This window comes from Mustela lutreola, chromosome 8 (genome assembly GCF_030435805.1).
Source record: "Mustela lutreola isolate mMusLut2 chromosome 8, mMusLut2.pri, whole genome shotgun sequence".
Lineage (NCBI taxonomy): Eukaryota > Metazoa > Chordata > Mammalia > Carnivora > Mustelidae > Mustela > Mustela lutreola.
The window spans coordinates 95,005,829-95,023,700 of NC_081297.1; the positions used below are offsets into that span (position 1 = coordinate 95,005,829).

The window sequence follows — 17,872 nt, forward strand, 5'->3', positions numbered from 1 at the left end:
TACTTCTCCTGAATTTCATCACCCAGCAGATGGAGACAAAAGAAAGGGTATTAGCCAGTGAGCCTCGATGACAAGGAGGTGAAATTGGGTTTTGGAATTACCCTGTATTTCTGATGCTTGATTTTACTCTAATTACCTGGGAATAAGAGTCTATTATATAAGAAACCAGTCTTCCTATCCAAGTGTTTAATCCAAGAAGTCAGGGAAGTGAATCTATTCAGTGATCTAACAGACTCTGCCGTCTTACTTATGAACTTTGGTTCATCACCAAGAAAAACACAATCAAGACTTTCCTTTCAAAGCCATCCATCATCTTGTTCATTTGTAGATTTCTTTTTAATCATAAATATTTATCTTAATTAAGGATGAGCAATGAATCTGCCACATAATTGCCACTGCCAGTTTCTTACTTATTAGTAAGAGCTTACTTAAATCTCTAAAGTTCCTCAGCTTATAAAAGACTTCAAGGAGTACTGAATCTTTTAAAAATAATATTTAAATTTATTATTCCACATTAGGTTTAATGAAGCACAAGCTGAGACTGCTAAAGGATCACCATTTTACAGACATAGGAGCGTCTTCCCTTTATAACAACAGGTCCAGCGCTTCATCAACCTAGTCCTTGACCTGTAGCTAAAAAAGCAAAAGGTCTGTGTGAAGTGACAGAAGAGCACAGCCTACTCAGGTCATGACCAAGGACCCAAAGCTGACCTCAGCACTGGAAAAGCCAGTCTGCAGTCATGGAGCTCTATAGAAGGGGAACGAGAACTGAGTTAGAGGAGGTTCTGGACATCATTCTGACAGATTCCGATCTAAGGAACTCTGACCAAGGAAGTTTCATTCTCTTCTACAATCCCCTTTTATGGAACAGAAGGCTGAAATTGAGTCTTCACAAGAGAATTAACGGCCTTTCCGTTTCTTCATTTTTCCTCCAGCCACCTTGTTCCTGACACCCATAGCACTTTCTGTGTCATCGTTGTCCCCAGCATCCTCCCGTGAGCGTTTCTTCTTCTCTCCGTGCTCCCTTAACTCCTGCAAGAAAAGAGAAAGGATGGGAGTGAAAGTTACTGTTACTGAGGGTAACACATCTTGTCTCCCCTCCCTAAAATCAAACACTAAGTAACTCCCTAACACCTCACATTCGCAAAGGCTAAGACCAAAATCCTAATACATAAAAATGTTCACATGAAAATTAAAACAATAAGCTATTATTTTCACATAGGAGGCCATCAAATATTTAAGAGGTAGTACCTCATACTGGTCAACATGTGGGAACATCCACATACTTTGTCTCTGACAGTTTAAACAGCTATAGCTTTTCAGGGGGAAGGGGCGGGAAATCTGGCATTCTCGATGAATGCCCAACAATTAATTCAGCCCAACAATTAATTCTACTTCTAGGAACTTTTTCAAAAGAAACAAGTATACAAAGCTATACATATTAGGATGTCCAACATCATACCACTTAAAATACAAAACATGTGAAAAAGCATAAACATATATGCACCAATACAAGTCATGTTATATATTCATAATGGAATTTTCTCTAGCCATGAAGAAGTGATCCCATGGCTCCCCATTTGTTAAAATAGAAAAATGTTAATCCTATACAATCAGATAAAAATCTAAGTATGGCTGGGGCGCCTGGGTGGCTCAGTGGCTTAAGCCGCTGCCTTCGGCTCAGGTCATGATCTCAGGGATCTGGGATCGAGCCCCGCATCGGGCTCTCTGCTCCGCAGGGAGCCTGCCTCCCCCTCTCTCTCTCTCTGCCTGCCTCTCTGCCTACTTGTGATCTCTGTCTGTCAAATAAATAAATAAATAATCTTTAAAAAAAAAAAAAAATCTAAGTATGGCTAAAAAAGGGAAAATAGTCAAATGTTCTCTATGCGGGGTAGCTTGTATGTTTCAATTTACTATTTTAATCTTTTCTGTATTTTCTGAAATTTTTTCAATGTATATATAATACTGTTATAAGCGAAAATACCAAAGAATTCCATGTGAGCAGAAAAACAAAAACAAGTCCACACATGGACTACTCAGAAAGCACCCCAGGGGCACAGCTGCCTCATCCCTCAAACGACAACTCTAGCGAGCAGACAGCACTTGCTAAAGTCTCCTTTAGAATCTTCCCATCGATCCCCACCCTTATTGCCACTACTTAGTTAGTTACTATGCAGGTCACGTTAGCTTATCTAGCACCAAAAAAGCCCTTGTACAGTATCAAGAAAATTATTATTGCCAGTTTTTTGGGCAAGGAACTGATTCTGAGAGGTTAGATGCACTATCCAAACCCACAATGTCCAATTCACAGCTGAGTCTTCTGACCGCATATCCAAAGGTTTTCTTGTCACATGTGAAACACAAAGAGAGGCTGAGCATGTGGTCACTGTGGTCAGACTGAGTCCAAACCCCAATTCAAATTACCTACCATCCCTGTATTTTAGTATGCTCATCTTAAATTTGGAATAAAATAATACTGAGTTCCTGTGATTTTGAGGATTCATACAACAGCACCTAGCACACAGCTCACAGTGTCAGCATTTAAGTTGGTGAGAAAATAAGTTGCATACCATGCGGGCAAATCTCTGGGCTTCATTCACACGTTCTGTCAGCATCATAACCTCATCATCCTGTGTTGGAAAGACAGGCAGTTTCTTCCCAATTAAGTGTTCTATACGCTGGAAGAGTTCCACATCATACCTAAGGAAAGAAAATGGGCATGGCTTTGGTTGGCTGACAATGCAAATGTCTGCCCATTCCAAAAGCATACATTATGTGATATGATGCACCAGGAGCCAGTTTTAAACACTACCGAATCCATTATTCCTCTTCAGAATACTAATTAGATGCCACCTTCTGTACACAGTCCACTAGAAAATGTCCAACGTATTCTTTACTCCTAGAAAAACCCTGGTTACATAAAAATTTGTTCCAAGACCAAAATAATTATTCTAATACTTTGAGTTGAAGGAAAGGTCACTGTGCTCCAGTTTCAGCAGCTGAAAGAAACAGCAGGGGTTTCTCTGCATGCTTCTGTATGCCAAACACCGCACCAGTTCTTTTATTTGTGTATCACCAACCTTCATTAAAACCCTGCTAGGTAGGTATTATTATTTCCATTTTATAAATGATGAAAACAGTATGAGGGAGGTTTAAGTGACAATTAGAGTAAATGGCAAAGTCAGGCGCCAGGTCAGTCTGCTGAAAAAGCTCTGCTCTTTTCTCTCCATTGTTCTCCCCCGGAAATCAATTCACTTACTGTGTGACAAAGGTAATAGCCTTTCCGGAACGCCCAGCTCGAGCAGTTCGACCTACTCGATGGATATAATCCTGAAACAAAAAGTGTAAATTTGAGTTACATAAAACATAAACAAAAAATAATGAACATAAGGTTTTACTGCAAACCTCTGAAAGAAAATACTCATGCTGAAACATGGAAAAATGGATTGGGCAATAGATTTAGATAAATCTACTACTTCTTTTTTTCTTTTTTAAAAAATATTTTATTTGTTTATTTGAGAGAGAATGATCGAGGGAGAAAGAGCAAGAGCAAGCCATGAGAAGGAGGAGGGAGAAGCAGGCTCCCCGCTGAGCAGGGAGCCAGACATGGGGCTTGACCCCACAACTCCAGGATCATAAACCAACCCGAAGGCAGATACTTTACTGACTGAGCTACCCAGCACCCCTACTTCCTCTCTTTTTCTTCTCCTTGCAGCACTAAATTGACTCTTTTTTCTTTTGTTTTACAGAAAGACGAATCTAAAGTATATTTACATGGTCTAGAGGAAAACAGCACTGGATACAGAGGCAGACCTGGATCATGGTTCTGGTCTTACCACCTACCAGCTACACCACTGTCTGCAAGTCACAGAGTCTCCCTGAATTTGTTTCTCTCTATAAAACAGGATAGAATGCATGCCCAAGCTCAGAGCCATTTTCAAAATCAAATGAGACAGCAGTTACACACAAAGCCAAAAGATTACTTTGTGGGAGTTAATCTGGAGACAATTCTGTCCTCCCCAGGGAATATTTGGAAATGTCAGCAAACATATCTGGTTGTCACAATGTCACCTGTGTGTAGAACTGAAATGCAGCTAAGCATCCTACAATGCAAAGGACAGCCCCACAGCAAAGAATCTGCTGGCCTAAAACGTTAATGGTGCCAAAGATGAGAAACCCTGAGACACACAAAAAGACACACACAAGCTGACCATTTTGAAGAAATGGGACTGACAAAGATCAGCATATGTTGCACCTCCCCTGTGGGCTATGAGCACCCAGTACTTCTCTTTGGCTACCTTCTTTCACATTTATTAATATCACATCTTCAGGCACATGCAAGATAATGAGAATGAATAAATCAAGAGCCTTCCCTTTAACTGCGAACAAAATAAATTTTAAAAATGATGCTGTAACTAATGAGAAAACATCCCATTAAGAAATATTCTCTGCGGGACGCCTGGGTGGCTCAGTCGTTGGGCGTCTGCCTCTGGCTCAGGTCATGATCCCGGGGATGGAGTCCTGAGTCAGGCTCCCTGCCCAGTGGGGAGCCTGCTTCTCCCTCTCCCACTTCCCATGCTTGTGTTCCCTCTCTCACTGTCTTTCTCTGTCAAATAAATTAATAAAATTTAAAAAAAAAAATAGAAATACACTCTGGGGGATGCCTGGGTAGCTTAGTTAAGTGCCTGCCTTCAGCTCAGCTCATGATCCCAGGGCCCTGGGATAGAGCCTGGGGTCCAACTGCCAGCTCAGCGGGGAGCCTGCTTCTCCCTCTGCCTACCACTCCCCTGCTTATGTTCTCTCTCTCTCTTTGATAAATAAGTAAATAAATAAAATCTTTTTAAAAATTACACTTTGGGGGTGCCTGGATAGCCTAGTTGGTTAAGTATCTGCCTTCGGCTCAGGTCATAGTCCTGGAGTTCTAATATTGAGCCCTATGCCAGGCTCCCTGCTCAGTGGGGAGTCTGTCTCTCCCTCTCCCTCTGATCCTCCCCCCATTCAACTCAATCTCAAATAAATAAATAAAAACTCTTAAAAAAAAAAAAGAATGAAATACAATTTGGATACAATGGAATATTATTCAGCCATAAAAAAGAATTAAATCTTCCCATCTGCAACAACAGACATGGACTTTAAGGACATTATGCTAAGTGAAATAAGTCCAAGAAAGATAAATACCATATGAGCTAACTTATATGTGTAATCTAAAAATTAAAAAACAAAAACAAACTGAGCTCATGATACAGAGGACAGAATTCGTAGCTACCAAAGGTGGAAATAATGGGACTATGGATAAACTGGGTGAAGGGGGTCAAAATGCACAAACTTCCAGTTACAAAATAAGTCAGTCATGGGGCCGTAACGTTCAGCTTGGCAACTATAGCTAATAATACTATATCACACATCTGAATGCTGCTAGGAGAGTACAGTTGAAAAGTTCTCATCCCAAGGGGGGAAAGAAACTCATAACCATGTATGGTGACAGATGTTAATGAGATCTGTGGCAATCATCTCATGATATATGCAAATATCATATTATTAGGTTATACAACTGAAAGTAATATTATATGTCAATTACACCTCAATTTAAAAATGAAAGAAATACACTTTGGGACTAGGAAGTCAGGTCAGTGACAGGACTCACCTTGGAATGGGTAGGAATGTCAAAGTTAACAACTACATCCACATGCGGTATGTCCAAACCTCGGCTTGCAACATCAGTTGCTAGAAGAATAGAACGAGCCTTGGCCTTAAATTTATTAAGGGATCCTAGGCGTTTGCTCTGAGATGATGAAAAAAAAAAAATGAAAAAAAATTTAATTTTGGAACAATAGGAATCTTACAATCTAGAATAGACACACTAAATATAAGAACAGAAAGAGAAATTTTTAAAAGGCTGTTTCCCTCTAAGTCCAGACTGGGTTTCACAGGTCAAAAGGAAACATGGAAGCAACAAAAAAAATATTTAATACTAAGGCTAGAAAATACTAACATGAAACAAGGATGATTTAACATGACAGATAGTTGAAAAATAATTTACTAAAACTCTTTTGAGACCAAAGAACCACTTTTACCACTAGAGCTGAATAAATCAACTCAAGAGCTTCCACACCAGACAAATAATTGGAATCTTTGAGTCTGAGCCTCTCTCCTATCCTGGAAGGAGGCATCCAGAGCAACACTTTAAAGTCCATAAAATCTGATTAATTCTGAGAAGATGCATTAATGTTTCATGCTGTTTTTGTACAGATCTACTGCTATAAAGTTTACCTTTCTCATGCCACCAGTTCACCACTAATGACACCGAAGAGTCTTTACCTGACTCATCTGTCCATGGAGGGGGATGGCAGTGAATCCAAGGTTTCGGAGTAGCAAGGCTGTTCTCTGAGTATTGTTACAAGTGCTGCAGAATATCATAAAGGAGTTTCCAGCCAATTCATTTAGAATATAAACCAGGTAGGTATCCTAAGTTAAAAACCCAAAACAATGTAAGTAACTGAACCTGGGAGAAAAGACTAGAGTCCTGGGGATACAAATTATGTAAAACACTAAGCCTATATATAGTTGCTTCTCAATTTTCCAGATCACGGTTGCCAGTTCTGCATTCCTGAAGCAGCATTATCATGTCTGTGAACTCTGAATCTCACACGCAGCCTAAAGCCAAGCACAACTCCTTGTCATCAGCAACCAGGAAGAGTCCCGACATCAAAGCACAAAGCTAGGGTCCCTTGCCTATAAAAGCCACATAATCAGCAGACAAAAGAAAAGCTACTTCAAGAATGGGCTGGGAAAGGAATGACATCATTATTGTGATTTAGCGTGCTATGAATTCCCGGAATATCTGACTTTATCAGTGATAAATATAAGCACAGTAAGCACGCTAAAACAAACAGGAGCACAGCTCTTAGCTAATCAAAAGTGGACGAACTTTCAGCTGCTTCGGTGAGGAAGGAGAGGGAGAGGCAGGAATGATCAAAGTAAACACTTTACCTTGAATTTAGAGGGAATAAAAAGATAATATTGCTGTAATTTCTCAACTGTCTGGTATTTGGAAGAAACAGCACATTTCACAGGATTCTTCAGCGCTGCTCGCTGAAGTTTTTGCACCTAAAGAAAAAAAACTCAGAATAGTACACTGATACCCAAGTGCTCTATTTTTATGATTGCTATTGTTTTTATTTATCACTTAATAAAGAAGAAAATGTTAAGTCCTAGAAAATTTCACCTTCTTGGTCATGGTAGCAGAAAAGAGAAATGTTTTCCGATCTCGGGGAATCACTTTGAGGATCTTGTCAACCTAAGACACAAAGAGGAAAGGATACCAATATAACAGTCAGAATGGATACTTGCAAATGCTCTCTGTGAAGGGGACAGAGATTAAAAAACCAAAAGTATCACTGTGGGATCCGGCGACTCAAAAATTCAATTCAGCTAAAATTTAATGAATATTTACTTTTTGATACCATACCAGGGTCTATTTAAAAAGAAATAGAAAGAGAGAAAAGAAGTTTAAATTAGAGTTTAGTTAATCTATGAAGTTTAAATTAGAGTTGAGTTAATCTAAGAAAAAAGTCAAGAATAAGTGTTCATCAACTAATTAAGCTGTGATGAGTGGGTCAGCTATGATAACAGCTGACCTAAAATAGAGGTATCCCAAAGTCTATGAAAGAGGTAGAAATCAAACGAAATGGAAAGGAAATCTGGTTGAAATTTCTCACGTCTGAAATCAAAATCTAACTAGATTCTAGGGAGGATACTGAGGCACTGACAATAGAGAGGAGCACTAAGAATGAGAAAAGGCAGCAGGGATGTTTACATTAACTGATGATGATACAGGGCTCCACATAGAGCAGATGTGCAATGAATTAAATTTTGAAACAGGGCACCTGAGATGCCCTAAGAGGAGGAAAGAAATTGAATGCTCACTTCTGTCTCAAAATCCATATTCAATATTCGGTCTGCTTCGTCCATGACCAAGTACTTGAGAGCTCTTAAGTTGAAACCTTTTGTATTTTCCAAGTGGTCAATCAATCGACCAGGAGTTGCTATCAAGAAAGGTTGAGGAGAAAGACAACGTTTAAGAACTAGGACAAAAAGAAAGTTATCAACCACCCCAACCCCCAAATTTCAGAAATTAAAAAAATTAAAGTTACAAAAGTCCTTTCTTCAAAGTCTTTCCACACAAGTAAGTTACACTCAACATCTGTAGATTTTCTCCAATTCATTATCACTAGTGCCTTCTACCTCTGTTAGTTACTCACCTATTATTACGTGTGGTTTTTTCGCCAGAGCCAGAGACTGGGACATCGAATCAATTCCACCTACAATCACAGCTACAGAAATAAAAAGAATATAGAATAGAGACCCTTTATTTTTTCCACAGTTCACCGAACATCTTTTTGAAGCCAGTGCTAGATTTCTACCTAAATTTCTCTTCCTGTACAACTTTCCCCAAAGCTAAAATACCAAATTGGCTCTTAAGGTTAATGAACTCATGTTAATAATACTTTCTTCTATTCTCCTTTCACACTCATTCTCAACTTGTAATGAAACTCTGATTCCTTTCCTCTCAGACACTTACCACTTTGCACACCAATAGAAGACCCCAGGGCTTCAAACTGCTCCGAGATCTGAAAGGCCAACTCTCGAGTGGGCGTGAGAACCAAGGCAAACAAACGCTGGGGCGTCTCCAGCAGCGCATTCAGAATGGGCAAAGCAAAAGCCCCTGTTTTTCCAGAGCCAGTTTCTGCCAGCCCGATGATATCACGACCTAGAAAGAAAAAGGAAACATCTAAAAGCAAAAAAATGCTCTCTGCATTATTTCCCTGTTTTCTACAATGATGGCATGTGGGCACAAAGGAGACAATGAATAAACATTTGATGAACGGGAGGGAAAGGAAGACTGAATAGACAGACGACATGGCCTTGTCCTAGATAAGCTCAAAATCTGGGGGAAATACACAAAGATGGTATGTGATAAGGACTTTAGAACAGGCCCCTACAAAATATAGTGAGAACACAAAAGAAGGAGTAACTTACAGTCCATAGGAGTCAGGAAAGGCTAACAGGGGTGATGGGTAAATTCAAGTAAGCGAAGAAAAAAAGGAAGGACATCCCTATATGAGGACAGAGGGGACAGGCTTTAAAGAACACAGCATGTGCAGGGAAAGTGAGAAGTACAATGTGGCTGGAACAAAGAAGTGTAAAGGGAGAAGAATGAGACTAGAAAAGAAATTCGTAAGCCATGCTAGAAAGTTTTGATGTCTTCTTTTAAAAGGGAGGAACTGAAGGATTTTAAAAGCAGGGAATTTGATGACCAATGTTATTCCTTAGGAAGAGAAACCCTAGGCCTGATGGCATAAGGAGCCAAGGATCTCAACAGTACACGCCATTTCTATTGCTTCTTCTGAGGGAAGAATGCCATAAGTTATCCCTTAAGAGGAGGTCCCTGGAGGGGCGCCTGGGTGGCTCAGTAGGTTAAAGCCTCTGCCTTCAGCTTGGGTCATGATCCCAGGGTCCTGGGATAGAGCCCTGCATCAGGCTCTCTGCTCAGCGGGGAGCCTGCTTCCTCCTCTCCCTCTGCCTGCCTCTCTGCCTGCTTGTGATCTCTGTCAAATAAATAAATAAAATCTTAAAAAAAAAAAAAAAAAAAAGGTCCCTGAGATTTGTTCTCACCAATCAAAGCCATAACAGTAAGATCTGGAAATTAACTCCCAAAGCAAGACCACCATCTCTAGGCTGGCTGGCTACAGTTTATAAGGTCGCCGTGCACCAGAACAGCGGCCCCTGGGAATACTTCCTAGCAAAATGCCCTCCACCAGTTGATGCTCACACTGTTCCTTGACTGTACACAACTGGTGAGATTTCCTTACCTAGGGATTAACCCTACAATAAACTCCTTTTTCCTGAGGTTAGCTAACTCTCTTCTTCATGACCTAAAATGACCCAAACAAACAGAATGGGGAACACACAGGAAAATGAGAGCTCAATGAGGATACCAGGGGGGTTAGGAAGGTGATCTGAACTGAGGTTAGGCAGTGAGGACAGAAAGAAGTGAGATGTAGAAAGTCATTCAAAAAAATGTGGTTGATGGGACGCCTGGGTGGCTCAGTTGGTTAAGCAGCTGCCTTCGGCTCAGGTCATGATCCCAGCGTCCTGGGATGGAGTCCCACATCGTGCTCCTTGCTCCGCAGGGAGCCTGCTTCTCCCTCTGACTCTGCCTGCCACTCTGCCTGTGCTCGCTCTTGCTCTCTCTCTCTCTCTCTCTCTGACAAATAAATAAATAAAATCTTAAAAAAAAAAATGTGGTTGACACATGGGTTTCTAGCTTGGGAAACTCAAAGGCCATAAATTGAGACAAGGGCTTCTGGAAAATTAGTTCTTGATGAGGAAAACAGTGACTCTGGTTTGAACATAAGGAACTTAAGGTTTATGCCAGAGGCTCAGAGAGAAATATCTAACTTGTCTGGAGTTCAGTAGAGAAGTATAGGCTAGAAATACAGATGTGGGAGCCATGAGCATCCAAACAGTGGTGCTCCCACAAGGCACATTAGAATAATTTACGAGATTTATATATCTATATATGCGTAGAAATATATATATATAGAAATTATATATAGAGAAATATATATATAGAAATTATATATAGAGAGAAATATATATATATATATATATAGAAATTCTGATTCAGTGGGTTTAGAAATTTCTGTTGTTTTACAATTTCCACAGGTGAATCTGTTTTACAATTTCCACTGGCTGAAATTTACTGACGCAGACAGTGTTAAAGGTTCAGGACATGAGAAATCTTACTGGTGTTTTAGAGTGAGAAAAAAAGGATAAAGATAGATTTAACATTGCAAGGGAAAAAAAAAAAAAAAAACAGAAGAAACTGAGAAAGAACACCTAGAAAGACAGGAGAAAATACTGATTTGAAATTGAGGAGAAAGAGAGCTTCAAGAAAGGAGAGTGATTAATATCAAATAGAACAAACTTTTTGATATTCATCTCTTAGACATTAATCACTTAAACAAGAATTGGCCATCCAGACCAAACAACAGCACATTCTAGTGAATGCTAACCTTTACCCTTCTAACAGTAACATCAATGTTTTCCATATAAAAGTACAAGTGTGGATGTGAATTATAAGTCAGTCCAGACAATGGACTAATTTTATTAAGGTCACAAAAACAAATGGCAACAGAAGGATAAAATTTCACCCTCATTTACTAACTTTACTGTTCCTCTTGGCCATAGGGTAAGTGACAACAAACTGCAACAGCATCCCCCTAATTGTGAGCTAAGGGCTTCCAAAGCTTTTTTTCCTCCACTCTGTGGGAATTCTGCCCTCCCTGCCGGGGTCCAGCGTGCCTTCTGGAATAGGAAAAAACAAAAACAGTGGGATCTGTCCCTTTTTCTATCAAGGGAAATCTAAAAATTTCAGAAGAAAGGAGTATACAAGAAAGATTTAGGGAAGTAAAGGAGCTTGAGTCTCTTGCTTCATGTGGCTGTGAACGACGCCCACCACCCCCAGTGAAGGCCAGCACTGCCTGCGGTTCTCTTATGATCCCCTCAAAGCAATACTCGCTTTGTGAGACTGATTTGCCTCTATGATCTCCCTTCTTCCTCTCACAACCCCTAGGCCCCTCTGGTAGTGTCTGTAGTGTCTGTGTAGAATATATACCCCATAAGAGAAAAATAAATTCATTCACCTTGATCACACGGCTAGCACCTAAAACAACTGCTTTGGGATATGGCAGCCATTCAAAAAACTGTCTGAAATTTCCAGAGGACTTTGAATGATCTCTGAATTAGAAATAAACTTAATACACGAAACAGATGGGAAGAAAAGCATCCTCAAAAACCACCAAAAGCACCCAAAGAACAAATATTCCAATCAAGAAATGGGCAGAGGACATGAACAGACATTTCTGCAAAGAAGACATACAGATGGCCAACAGACACATGAAAAAGTGCTCCATATCACTCGGCATCAGGGAAATACAAATCAAAACCACAATGAGATATCACCTCACACCAGTCAGAATGGCTAAAATCAACAAATCAGGAAATGACAGATGCTGGCGAGGATGCAGAGAAAGGGGAACCCTCCTACACTGTTGGTGGGAATGCAAGCTGGTGCAACCACTCTGGAAAACAGCATGGAGGTTCCTCAAAATGTTGAAAATAGAACTGCCCTATGACCCAGCAATTGCACTACTGGGTATTTACCCTAAAGATACAAACGTAGTGATCCAAAGGGGCACGTGCACCCAAATGTTTATAGCAGCAATGTCTACAATAGCCAAACTATGGAAAGAACCTAGATGTCCATCAACAGATGAATGGATCAAGAAGATGTGGTGTATATACACAATGGAATACTATGCAGCCATCAAAAGAAATGAAATCTTGCCATTTGCAACAACATGGATAGAACTAGAGTGTATCATGCTTAGCGAATTAAGTCAAGCGGAGAAAGACAACTATCATATGATCTCCCTGATATAAGGAAGTGGTGATGCAACATGGGGGCTTAAGTGGGTAGGAGAAGAATCAATGAAACAAGATGGGATTGGGAGGGAGACAAACCATAAGTGACTCTTAATGTCACAAAACAAACTGAGGGCTGCTGGGGGGAGGGGGGTTGGGAGAAGGGGGGTGGGGTTATGGACATTGGGGAGGGTATGTGCTTTGGTGAGTGCTGTGAAGTATGTAAACCTGGCGATTCACAGACCTATACCCCTGGGGATAAAAATATGTTTATAAAAAATAAAATATTTAAAAAAAAAAATAAGATACAAACGTAGTGATCGAAAGGGGCACGTGCACTCAAATGTTTATAGCAGCAATGTCCACAATAGCCAAACTATAGAAAGAACTTAGATGTCCATCAACAGATGAATGGATAAAGAAGATGGGGTCTATATACACAATGGAATACTACACAGCCATCAAAAGAAATGAAATCTTGCCATTTGTGATGACGTGGATGGAACTAGAGCGTATCATGCTTAGCGAAATAAGTCAAGCGGAGAAAGACAACTATCATATGATCTCCCTGATATGAGGAAGTAGAGATGCAACATGGGGGGTTAAGGGGGTAGAAGAATCAATGAAACAAGATGGGATTGGGAGGGAGACAAACCATAAGTGACTCTTAATGTCACAAAACAAACTGAGGGCTGCTGGGGGGAGAGAGGTTGGGAGAAGGGGGGTGGGGTTATGGACACTGGGGAGGGTATGTGCTTTGGTGAGTGCTGTGAAGTGTGTAAACCTGGCGATTCACAGACCTGTACCCCTGGGGATAAAAATATATTATATGTTTATAAAAAATAAAAAATTTAAAAAAAACATCAAAAGGTTTTGATCTTTCTGTTGTAAAACCCTGTAATACAGGGCCAAGAACTTGGGCTTTTTAGCTAGAACATCCTATATTCAAATTCTAGCCCCCACAATAATTAGTTATGTGACTCTAATCCTCTGACCTTCAATTTCACGAATAAAATAATCAATCCTAACTTTCAGAATTGTTATAAGATTTAAGAATGATGGATGCACCCAGAACTCCTTAACTTTGTTGAAACTGAAACCATCATTAGTAATTAAACTAAAAATTTAAAGTTCATTTTATAGAAGAAAAATGCTGTTAGATTATTTAAATCTCTTGCTTAGGGCCAGCAACTACAGGTTTTTTTTTTTTTTAAATGAAGCATTTATAAATTGTTCATTAGAATGAGATAAGTTCAAGAATAAGAATAAAGACTTTTTCCATGATTACGATGTCCCTCACATTACTCAGTTCCTGGTATCCTTTCACAGACTCCTACATTCTCTGTATTCAATATAAACTTCTTACTGAAAAACATTATGAATAATTTCAGAATTATTACCACCACCTAATTTGGGTTCCTCCCTCCAACGACTGCTGTAGGTTAAGCAGGAAAATGCTGGAACACACCAAACTTTCTATTTGCTATTTGAAAGCAGCTCCACTAGTGCTGACTACTGAAATGTCTTCCCCACTCATGCAGTCCTTATCCAGTTTAGCTTCTCTAAACAAGTTCAAAGTCTTTGCTGTCCCTTCCCTGAAACACTCCCCCTCACCTACTTTGTATGAAATCATACTCTCACGATTTTCAACCCTCTACTGAGCCTCCACCATCTCTTCACCCTTATGTGGCATCCTCATCCATACCCACAGTTTCAGCTACACCTTCACTTTGGATATGGTGTCTGTATCCTGTTCTGGCCTCTTAAGCAAGCTCTAATCCCCAGATTCCAACTGTGTATTAGTTAATTCTATCTCTTTGATGCCTCAACTTCCCCAGAATTATTTTTCCTCCTATGCTCCTTTTTACACCAATAATATGTCCTAAATGCACAGGCAATAATCTTCGATTTCCCCACCCCTTGCTTTCCATTAACGAACTGATTATAAAATCACAATGATTCCTTTTCTATCATTTTCTCTTTCTCACTCTCACTACCACTAGCTTACGCTTTATTCATTGCCAAAATTACCACAATACTTTTAGTGCCCCAGTCTCTGGTCACTCATCTCTGAACTACCTTACAAAGCTATGAGATTAACAGCCCAAGAATACAACTCTGAGGATTTCATTCTCTGGCTAAAAAAATAATCTCCAGTGCCCGTGGAACAAAGACCAAATTCCTTGGCCCAGCATTTAAGTCTGGCATAATCTGGCCCCAATGATTTTATTAATCTTTCCCCCCATTCTCTGCTAAGTACTTGCAGGCCTCCGCACATGCCCGTGCTTTGCAGCCTCCTTTGCTTTTTTTTCATGCTATTTCCTATGCCTAGAAAGTCCTCCCCTCCCACCAGACATGAATGTCTAAATCCTATTCAGTCTTCAAGGTTCAGCTCGAATGTCTTTCCAATCTTCCCTGCCAAAAGATAAAGTTTTCTTTAACCCATTTCAATGAGTAATAATCTATTCTCCTCCCTCAGTGCACTTGGAACACTTGGAATGTAACTTTCTTATGCCCCTGTTCACCTTGTAATAGATTTTTAATTATCTCCTTAGTAGACTCGAAGTTTCTGGAGATGGCCAAATCTTAACTTATGGTGCCTTACACTTAGATACTTACTATTTATGGAAAGAACAAATGGAATTTCACAGAGTAAGATTAATTACTTTTCCACATGGCAGCTCTTCAAATCACTGAAGCCAATTATTATATCCCACCCAGCTTAACTCTTCTCCAGACCAAATGCACTCAGCTCTTTTAACTGTTTAGGACCTTTTTTTCTTTTTTTAAGATTTTATTTATTTATTTGAGAGAGAAAGAGATCACGCACACAGGGAGGGGCAGAGGGAGAAAGTACCTGAAGCAGACTGTACTGAGCATGGAGTCCTATACAGGGCTCAATCCCAGGACCACAGTATCATGACTTGAGCCAAGATCGAGAGTCCTACACTCAACCGAATAAGCCACCCAGGTGCCCCATTTAGCCATCCAGGCACTTGTACTCTTGATACTGTACCACATTCAATGCCACTCAGTTGGTCCCTCAAAACTGGTCCTCAGAACTAAGCATAATATTCTAGGTGTGTTCTAACCAATACAAGGCACTTTTTCCTCTTTAAGCTAGTTCAAGAGTTCTTAACCTGGGATATGGAGCCGAGGAATTGGGGGAAGGGGGTATAAATTCTATGTACAGATACACTGATACATTTTTTTCTGGGAAAAAAATCTTATTATAGCTAAGGTAACATTCATTTTTTCTAAGGATCTTAACGAATTTCAGTTAACATTGCTAAGTCCCTTTTACCATCAACCCTGATCCTGTGAAGTTGGGCTTTGGGAATCAATCGAAGAGCAGGACTTTGCCTCTACACCTATGAAAGTTCTTCCTGTTAGTATCAGTCCCACTAGTCATCAACCAAAATGTTAGCCATTCTTTTGCAAATCTGATAAATATGTCTCACAAAGCAAGAGCTCTCAACTCCTCTGGATACTAACAGATGTTCCAGGTACCCTATATGTAAATCCACACTTACCAACTCATAATTTCTAACAAGTTTCTTGTTAGTACACTTTAATCCAGTGTTTCCTTAAAGTCAGCATCAGTTGCAGAAAACAAATCCCTTTACAGAAAATAACCTCAGCAGAAGAAGAGAATTACTTTTTCAAAAGCCAATAAGCCACAAATTTTATAAAAAAGTGGCCACACTTTTATACTACTCGAAGTATGCAATAGCTCTCAAACATGGTATTTAATTGAGTATAACCTCACACCCAACCTGTATTGAGCCACATGTTTAATTTCAACCTACCTTGTAAGGCCAAAGGAATAGCTTCAATCTGGATCTTTGTGGGCTTTGTCCATCCCAACTGGTCACAGGCTTCACACAACACATCTGTCACACCCTTAGAATTCAGAAAAACAAACTTTAGCAAAGAACACACAGGGACGCCTGGGTGGCTCAGTTGGTTAAGCCTCTGCCTTCGGCTCAGGTCATGATCCCAGGGTCCTGGGATGGAGCCTCGCATCGCATGGGGCTCCTTGCTCAGTGGGGAGCCTGCTTCTCTCTCTGCCTCTGCCTGCCGCTCTGCCTGCTTGTGTTCTCCTGCACTCTCTCTCTCTCTCTCTCATTCTCTCTGACAAATAAATAAATAAAATCTTACACACACACACACACACACACACACACTTGCCTCCCTACTAATTAAATGAATGTCAGAGGCACCCTGCTGATGACAAGTGCATCCCTTAGCCTTTGATTCAAAACGTTTCGCGCGCCTACTCGGTCTGCTCTTGAACTGTAAGCACTGAGACACCACCCCAAGACTTAACACCTTCTACTCAGAGACAAAGTCAAGTTCTCCACATGTCTTATTTCATTTAATCCTCACAACTCTGTGAAGTACTTATTACTACCCCCAATCTACAGATGTGCAATGTGAGGCAGTGCGAGGTAACGACGTGCCCCTAGTTAGCAATTGGGTCAGACTCCAAACCCGTGTCATCTTACTGCGCAGCCCAAGATTTCGGCGGGGTGGGTGTGGGGGGACTGCCTCATGGACAGTCTCCTGGCGAATACAAAAGTGGGCACACCAAAATGGAGAAAAGCGCAAATGGCAACTCTCAAGGACCGGGAGCCCTCCCACCATTCAAACCCGGAGGTTTAGGGACAGCGTCGGAGCCCAAGCTTCGGAAATTCTGAGGTAATGCCAAGCTAGGCGCCAGATGCTTTTGTACACCGCCAACCAGGATGTGAGAGACCCGGACTCTGTCTGCGCCTGGTGCCAGCAGTACAAAGAAGAGCCGGCGTCATCCACGCTCACCAGATCTTTAAACGTCTTCGTTTCCTCCTCCTGCCCGGCCGGCTGAGGCGCTTCAGTCGCAGAATCACACTCGTCGGGCGCCGCCATGTCTTCCGCGCACTCCGGAAGTGGGTCGGCAGCGCGCGGGATGCCGGGAAATGTAGTTTTAGTTCTCACCGGGCATCACGTTCTGGGCGCCCCCTGCGAGCCTCCGGGGATTTGCCCGCCCTAGAGGTGTGGTCTAGCGGAAACTTGGTAAAAAAAAAAAAAGGCAGGGGATGGGCCTAAACGTTTGGCCTTACACACCGAACCAAGTGCAGAAGGGGCTGACGACGTAAGCCTCCTATCTTCTAGGAGCCTTTAAAGAAGTTTCCTAACGTCTCACACCTGTTATGGCCCTTGCTTTTCTAACCATAGAGCTTTGAACAGGTTGATATCACAATACTATTTATTTATCTTAATTGTTTCATTCATTTATTCAATAATACTTGTCTAGAGCCAACCATATGCTAGGGCTATGCTAGATGCCTCATGAACAGGACAACATCCCTTGCTGTCGTGGAGAAGACAGATAATAAGTAAG

General features: G+C 40.8%; 1 protein-coding gene across 1 annotated transcript; it reads right to left on the reverse strand.

The window, feature by feature from the left end:
* Positions 1 to 478: 478 nt before the first annotated feature.
* Positions 479 to 17,462, reverse strand: DDX47 (DEAD-box helicase 47). The gene is made up of 12 exons (XM_059186019.1): positions 17,311 to 17,462; positions 16,299 to 16,392; positions 8,582 to 8,770; positions 8,262 to 8,333; positions 7,927 to 8,045; positions 7,226 to 7,297; positions 6,991 to 7,107; positions 6,319 to 6,465; positions 5,645 to 5,782; positions 3,260 to 3,330; positions 2,571 to 2,700; positions 479 to 1,032 (listed from the first exon to the last, which is right to left on the reverse strand). The coding sequence occupies exons 1-12, from the start codon at positions 17,395 to 17,397 to the stop codon at positions 901 to 903; spliced, it is 1,368 nt and encodes a 455-aa protein (XP_059042002.1). The 5' UTR covers positions 17,398 to 17,462; the 3' UTR covers positions 479 to 900.
* Positions 17,463 to 17,872: the final 410 nt, after the last annotated feature.